The following is an 8857-nucleotide window of genomic DNA, read 5'->3' on the forward strand; positions in this document are numbered from 1 at the left end:
AAGACAATGATATTTTTTAAAAAAAATCACAGCATGTATTCTAAGAGGAGGAATGTTATTCATGTATTTATTATTAAACTTCAATGCAGCCCATCCCACCAATCAACTCTTTTTGACTAGTTAAAACTGGAACAATACTTAGCATTTACCCACTAGGCATGAGTCCCGTCTATCAGAAAATGTAAATTGCCATCAAGTTGAGCTAGATTAGATCGTCACGTCCAGGTTGCTTTCTTTCTGAAAAGATGGAAGTAATCTCTCACAGATTTCTTCCAGGATGTTCCCCAGCCCATCCCCAAGTCCTAGTCTGCTCTACATACCTGAAGATCCTCTCCTTCAAACATATGAATTGCAGTTATACTTGATCACCCCGCAAAAATAATTCGAATAATTATTTTTTCCTAACTCTGTCCACTCAGTTGCAAGTTGTCCTTGTTTGTACTGTACTGGACCTGGTTCCCATCACAAAGATATCTATATGCATGATGTACAAGGGATTTCTTCTACAGTTGGCTTGCCACAAGGTTGTTTTGGAGATGGAGGGAAGTGCCTGGTCCAAGGTCACCCAGCTCTGTGCCTCAGAAGACGTAGAACCTGGATTTTGTCACATAGCCCAGCACTTTACTCCCTATGCCATGCTGGCTTGCAGTGAATTTGAACACATAAATTTAAAACCATTTTATCTTTAATGTCTGCTAATCATGTATACTCAATTGCTCATCAGATACATTTAAATAAGATCTTAAGCATAATACTATGTATGGCTGATCAAAATTAAGTGCTATTGAGTATAGCAAAAATAAGGTTTTAATACTAGGGTTTTACTTGTTTTGGTTTGCTATACAGTATAACTTTTCAGTTCTTCAGACATGTCCGAAAGGAGAAGGGCGGTATAGAAATTTAAATAAATAAATAAATAAATAAATAAATAAATAAATAAATAAATAAATGTATGTTCATGTTTAAGGCTTTAACATGTCTGCTGCTGAGGAGTTATGAATTGTAATTGGAACGTTCCAGAGAAGTCTCCACTTGAATGTGTGTTGACAGGAACACTTAAAACTACGTACATACAATGTATGCAGCTTATCAAGGGAAGCTGTTAATATTGTATCTGTTTTGATAACACCTATTGTGTTGAAAATATCACAAGTTCTGAAACATGAGTAACATCAAGAGAAAAGAACATTTGATGGCTATTAGCTTTCAATTAACCAATAAAATGCTTATCAAATTTTTTAAAAAAAAAGTGATTGTGGGCAGGTATGTGCCGTTATCAACTTTTGCTGTTGATGGATGTAATCTGTATGACCTTCAGAGGGAAAAGGTATAAAACCAAAAGTGTTGCCAAATCCTTGTGCACCAGTGGAAGAGTTTGGTTTTTCAGCTCCTAAATCTCAAGGTGGAAAATGGCAACTTTAAATGAAAAAAAGACCTGCAGCCAAAGAATGGAAAATTTCCGACGTTTTGTATGGAATCCAGACACAGGACAGTTGATGGGAAGAACTTTGATTAACTGGGGTATGTGGCAACAAACTTTTTTTTTTAAAGTCTGATTTTAGAACTTTTGGGACTTGTTCTAAGACCAAAAATTAGTCCTGAAAGCTTCCTTACAGAACATTGAAGTCCTTTAACCAAATATTACATATTAGTATTATTAATGGTAATTATTATTAAAGAATAATTCTGAGTCCATGCTAGCATTCCAATTGATTTATAAATTGCTTATAAAGAGCAATAGAATTGGGATGATTCCAGATGTCTCCTCAATCAGACTGGCTTTTAAATCTAATTTACATTATACATACTTTGAAATTATGTTGCAAAGGCCAAGGTGAGGACTCACTGTATCTTCAGCTCTGTCCTTCTGGGTTTCCAACTTGCCCTCTTTCAGTCATGTCAGAAATTCCCAATCTGATTAAATACTCTTAATACATTTTATGGCCCCAAATATCCACAGAAACTACACAGCTGCTTTCTTGGAGACTAGACAACTGGCTTTGTAAAACCAGAGTAGAATGAAATATTCTAAAAGGGCTGAGTAGAAAGAAACATTTTTTCTTTTTGGTCGATTTGGAAATATGTACTGGAAGGTATGTGTTTGTGTGTGTGTGTGTGTGTGCATATGTAGGGAAAAGCTAGCTAAGACTGCGTCAAAGTTAGAATGGCTGATCTAATCTCAAATAGTTTGCATAGTATTAAAATATTTTTGTGCTTGCTTCTAGTTGCTTAGACCTGTCCTTTTGACTTCCAATTAGTCCAATTTTTTTTACACTTTATTCACCAATATATTATTCCTGAAGGAGACATTTAATTGGTTTGAGAAGCCTCAGCAGGTTATTGAGCACTATTTGATAATGTACCAATATGTATAAACTGTTATGCACCTGTTACTTGTAGAATTTCTTTCCCTTTAGAATTCAACAGCTGTCACATTTTAAAATGTATTAATTTCCAGAATAAGGATTAACTAATAAACATGATCAAACTATAGCTTGAAATTTAGTGTTGAAAAGGAACTGAACTCCACACTTCCAATTATACAGCATGGTTCTGATCACCCCGTTTGGTCATCCCAAGACCCGAAAGTGAAGTAGCCCTGATGTTCCAGCATTCACATCCTTCCCAAATTTAGCGGCAGGAATTCCAGTGCTGAGAGGATTTTGAACAGTACAATTTCAACATCTGATGACATGCAGTAATTTGTTTGAATTAAATTGTGCCAGTTTAATGGGACGTTTTTATTTTTAAAATCTATTTTTCTTTCTTACAGTATGGATTAGTCTTTATTATGTTGCATTCTATGTGGTATTGACTGGACTATTCACACTTTCTATCTATTCTTTAATGAAGACAATTAATCCTTATACACCAGACTATCAAGATCGATTAAAATCACCAGGTATTTTTTTTTTTTACATTTCTTCTCATTTTGTTATTAAACCCATATAATCCAAAATTATTTTATAAATTTATCCAAATTTATGGGAGAGAACACTATGAAAGAGGTAATTTCAAAATTGCTCTTCAAAGCATTGTCAATTGATGGTTAAAATTTGATGGATCTATGTACTGTAGATCCAACTTGATCTTGCTTCTGAGCAGAAATGTATGTAAGAGAAATAGTTCCATCAAATATCTTGTATAAGTATTGTTTATAAAAAGTATTTAGTCTACTCTTGATTCTAGAATGGCTATAACAGGAATAAATAGACCACACTATAGAATAATAAAACCAAGTTTAAATACAGGGGAAAAAACAGCAAGCAAAAAGCTGCATTTCTACCACTTTGACCAATGTATGAGTTGTTTGGCATTAAAAAAGTTGCAAATACTGAATTTTATATAAATGAAAGTTAATGCTATCATATGTAATGGTGGATAAAGTATAATTAAATAAAAATGGCTATTTTTATTAATTAAACTTTAAGCCTTATATTCCTTTAACTACTTTGCTCAAAGGAAAAAACAGGTGGTTTACAGCTAAATACATGTAATTTGAGAATATAGATTTCTTGACATCTAAAGACTACACTGCTAAAATATATTTTGCATTTAAATTTTACTTTATGCTAGATTTTGTGAAAAATACTTCATAAATTAATTTTTGTTCTTCTATTTTTGATTTATCATTAAAAGGAGTGACATTACGACCAGATGTATATGGAGAAAAAGGAATGGAAATTTATTATAACATTTCTCAGAACTCCTCCTGGAATCGTTATGTTGTGAGACTTCAGACATTTCTTTCAGGTAAAGGTGGAACAGTGGTAGGCAAATAATTTAGGAAAGTGAAGAAGTTATATTGAAAAATTGAAGGTTACAAAGAAAAGGAAAACAAACTTGAAAATGAAATACAGGTTAAGTTGAATTCCAATTAACAAAGTATTCGATGTTAAAACTTTTATCAAAGATTTCTATTAAAACAAAGGAACAGAATGTTAGGTCTTCATCTTTTGACATAGTGGCACTTTGGTAGAGAAAACAATTTGACTACAAAAAAGGGTAAACAACTGCAATTTAAAGAATTACTGAAGATAAAAGTTCTTTCATAAACCAGAAAATCAATTTTCAGCTTACATTTTACTGTAGTTTATTATCATATATTATCTGCAAGTGAAATGTCAACTTTGCGTTATAACTTCATTATAAATTCTATGCACATTGGGTCATTTCAGCAGGAAAACACGTGTCATACAAGCATGAGTGCTCATACAATTTTAAATATTGATGTCTTCTGCCTACGCAGATTTCTTTATCAAAGTACATGGTAGAGGAAAAACACATTTATTTTTTTTTACAGTTGGTTCTGAGTACATTGAAAAATTCCCATTTATCTTCCTTTTATTTGTCCTAAACAAATGTTTTGTATTTGTCTTGGACTCATATTCTGAAAATTCCACAATAGTTCACAAAGTACAAAGCTACCAGTAGAATAAAAATGTACAATTCAAAAATAATAAAACTTCCACCCACCCTCTGGAACCAACTTCCTTTGGAGCTCCGGATGGCCCCTGACCTTCGCTCGTTCCGCCGCGAGTTGAAGACCTGGTTGTTCCGTAGCCTGGACTGATGGGGGTTTTTTAATGAATTTTAAACTGTTTTAAATTGGATTTTAATTTTATATCGTTTTAATAAGGAACTATGCATTTTACCGTTGTGAGCCGCCCTGAGTCCTCGGAGATAGGGCGGCATATAAATTGCATAAAATAAATAAATAGCAGCATATTAGTGTAACATTCTATTATCTGAAAATATTGTAATTAAGATTACTATGCTAGGCAAGGAATACCAAGCTGTAATCTCAGACATCTGGAGAGCAGAGTTTGGAAAGCTGCAGTGGAGTATAATGGTCTTTGGGCATTATCTTTAACCAACATTTTCACAAAAGTTTCCCTTCACAAAAGTGGCTCACCATATTAAATTTACTGCAAGGAGGATCCATATCTCAAGACAAGAGTTCACCTCTCCAATATACAGTGCCCTTGAGCTTATTTAAGAGACATTTCATTTGGCTAAGAGTGATATGAGAAGCAATTATGACTTAGCAACATACAAACCAGATTATTATGGCTTGCTCAGCATTATACTTGAGCCTGGCCATTCCGATTTAGTTGGGACACAAGAAATACTTGGCAGCTGTTTCCAATCTGATTTACCTTTCCCGTCAGGCAAGACGTAATGTTGCATAAAATAACTGAAATGTATTAAAAGTTACAGAAGCTTAGAAAACATTAAAAGGAACAAGTACTTTTTGAATTTAGTAGAAACTATTTATTATTTCTTTCTACCTACAATAGAAAATGTTTATTTTTCTTCTGCTTTCTCACTTTAGCATACAATGAAACTATGCAAGAAGGCAACAAAAACTGTAGTCAGGAAAGTTATTACTACCAAAATACATTTGATGCTCCAAATAATGAAAAATACTCTTGCAAATTTACAAAAGATATGCTTGAAAACTGCTCTGGTTTGACGGATTCCACTTTTGGTTTTCCTGAAGGAAGGCCATGCTTAATAATAAAGATGAACAGAGTAAGTATAATACCAGATGTGAAAACCATAGTTTAATACCAATTTAATAGGAAAGAAAATTTTGCTGACAGATACTTTATTATTTTCTGCACTGTGTTCTACAAAGGATTACAAAAATATTGTTAGAACATGAACCTGCAAATGAGGAAAGGTTGAATATGCTCAACTTTAATTATTAATTACCCAAGACAGGAAAATAAATTTTGGAGTCAAATGCATAGAAAAAGCAAAGTACTGAGATCAGTTTCACCAGTCACAAAAGGATGGATTACAAAAATCTTCTCTTTGGTGGACATAAACATTTAATTTCTATAGTCACCTAATGCCTACATTGGTTTATCAACATTAACTTACAAAACTCTTAATAAGGAAATTATATTGCAGATTATAAATTTTCTTCCTGGCAACGGGACTGCCCCAAAAGTGAACTGCACAACTACTGTAAGTATGTATTGCAATGTTCAAATCTTTTAGGCAGCCCACATTTTTCATCTTCTGCCTTTGCTCCATAGTTATCACCCATCAAGGACATTTCAATGGTTATTTTGAAACCTTTCATGCGCCTCCACAAAATTATTAAAATAATGCAAACTCAATTAATAATCACATACTTAAATTGGTATGTGAAACGAATCTTGCCCCCTGAGGTTTGCAGAAATTGTACGATATGTATTATGCAGATGACATTTCACTGATACACTATTAAGACAGATTCACTTTTAAATAATTAAATTTCCAAATAAGAGCGATTAAACTCACACATTTAAGGGAAAATATGACTATACTCCTATATGGTATTTTTACATACTATGTGATAATATACATTGAATGTCAGTTATCTGATACTAGCACTAATACTTACCTTATTTATGATCAACTGAAGGATGACAGCTCATTTGAGGTAGCATATTATCCCGCAAATGGAACCTTTAGTCTTCACTACTTCCCTTACTATGGACTCAAGGCACAGGTATGTTTCCCCTTCAACTTGTTTTGTTTTGATAGGTTTGTTGCATATATTTTAACTTTATTAACATTTGTCATATATGTTTCCATCTCAGCCTAGCTACACTAATCCACTGGTAGCAGTGAAACTTCTCAACTTTACTTACAATAAAATACTACACATAAAATGCAGAGTTGTTGGCGTTGGAATTACTTCAGATAACCCACATGATCCATATGAAGGAAAAGTAGAATTCAAACTTCGGATACAAAATTAATCAAAGTTTATAAAAATTGCATTGAGAATGTATGTTATGTAGCTTTGTATTATTATTTGTATGATTTCAATTTGAGTAAGTGTACAGTTTATAGCAAAATTAGTCACAACTTTAACAATCCACTGTATAAAGTTTCTTTTCATTATCTAGTATGCTTTATTAGAAAAGTTAATTGGATTTTTCCACACCTGAGAATACCAAATATATACTTGGTTTACTACATATTTGACAATGGGATATGATTCCACTGAATGTGTGTAAAGTTATATAATACACAACTATTTATATATTGAAAAATATTAAACATAATAAATTACTTCTGGAATAATTTGTATAATAAAGTGGCCAGGAAGAAAAACACTGCTTTGCATTTCAACATATTTCATGAGGAAAATAAGAACTATTGTATGAAAGAAACATATAAACAAAAGCTGGTGAATCAAATATAGCTCCTGAGCCTCTCTCTTTGTGACTCTAGAAACTCCAAAACAAGGTTAGTAAATTTGGGCAGTAAACTGAACCTGGGAAGGATGATCTTATTGATTGGAAAACAAAACTAACTAATTCACTTGACAGTATTAGGATACATTGGAAGAAAATTTACAATGCTTCAGTGCCATAGTGCCAGCAACAACTTAGTAACCCAAACAAAATAAAAACACAGACCTTAAATGTGAAAAGGTTGCATACTCTGATCTAAAACTATCATGTATTTTTTTTACTGTTGTTTTATTGTATTACTAGTGTTATTTTAGAAATTACTGATTTGCTTTACAGAGGCGTCAGTGGAAACTTAATTTTAAATTGAATGTCTTAGCATATTTTAAAATGGAATTTATGCAATCGTGTTGAATAAATTTCTTTCAAGTATCTAGATTATTTTAATATGAAGACATTTTAATAATTGAAACACACACACATACATCTGCATATACAAAGTACATGTATTGAGACAGATCATCTTCATAATGAATCTTCAACAAATTTACTACCTGCATGATGGTGATAGATAGGTAAGTGGAAGCAGTGTTTATGGGGTATTAAAAAGAAGTTATTGACATGAATTAAGGATAAGAAGGAATGGGGTAACACCAGAATTGGTGCCATAAGGGAAAGCCCAGGACGTTGCAACCATCTGTGACATTCTGTAATGAAGATGTCCATCAAAATTTTGTTGATGCATCTGCCTCTTGCTTTTACACCATGATGATAATACCACTCTACTATATCAATGTATAACAGCAAAATATAAAAAGGGATTTAGAGATTGATATTTGCTTTTAAATTACTAGCGTAGTAAAATGTTTCCTACACTGGAGAGGCACTCAGTAAAATTTCATATGCAAATATAAAGCATGTTGATGCATATAGGGGAATCAGTTCTTTGCATACCTTAATAATGAACTTGAGAATTTTCTAAGGCTCATAGTGGGAAGAATAACAGAAAATGATACAATGGGGAGAAAGGTTTGTGATGTAGTTCTTGGTATCATTAGAGACTCAATTCCTGCTGTACATAAGGATTTCAAATCATTGGATTGGGTAAATATTTACTTCTTGAACAAATCCCAAAATAAGAAAGTGAAGTCTTATCTGATGTGACATACAGTACTTATAATAGCTAACATTTCAGACATAAAATGAAGTATTTTATACTGATAAGAATATATAAGTCCCACATTATTTTTCTTATTCAATTCTTAATCCCCAACACTGACTGTATCAATATGCCCACAGACACCTTCCTTGGTAGCTAGCAGGCTTCAGTATTATCTGCTTTTATATTTTAGTTCCAAGTAAAGAATGAAGTTTTTTAAATTTAAAAATGTAATGGCAAACTAGCATGCCACAAAGCACCAGCCTCAAGATGAATATTTATTCTCAAGAAATAAAATATATACAAAGAGGAACTCTTGAAACAGAGTATTTGTGCCTCTTCTGTGACATAAGAGGGGGAAAAAAGACAAGAGGTAAATTAAGATGGAGAACTGGGAAACTGAAAGAGTCATTTTGGAACAACCTATCAGTTTTATTTGTATAAAAGTGCATTTTTTATGACTGGTCACATAATGAGATATTCCCAGGAGAATCCTGATTTA

General features: G+C 32.6%; 1 protein-coding gene across 1 annotated transcript; it reads left to right on the forward strand.

Moving 5' to 3' along the window:
- Window positions 1-1409: 1409 nt before the first annotated feature.
- On the forward strand, window positions 1410-6758 carry ATP4B (ATPase H+/K+ transporting subunit beta). Its single transcript, XM_034419234.2, has 7 exons — window positions 1410-1521; window positions 2774-2902; window positions 3640-3753; window positions 5336-5535; window positions 5920-5976; window positions 6419-6505; window positions 6597-6758. The coding sequence occupies exons 1-7, from the start codon at window positions 1410-1412 to the stop codon at window positions 6756-6758; spliced, it is 861 nt and encodes a 286-aa protein (XP_034275125.1).
- Window positions 6759-8857: the final 2099 nt, after the last annotated feature.

This window comes from Pantherophis guttatus, chromosome 5, assembly GCF_059756535.1.
Source record: "Pantherophis guttatus breed Tessera chromosome 5, ASM5975653v1, whole genome shotgun sequence".
NCBI lineage: Eukaryota > Metazoa > Chordata > Lepidosauria > Squamata > Colubridae > Pantherophis > Pantherophis guttatus.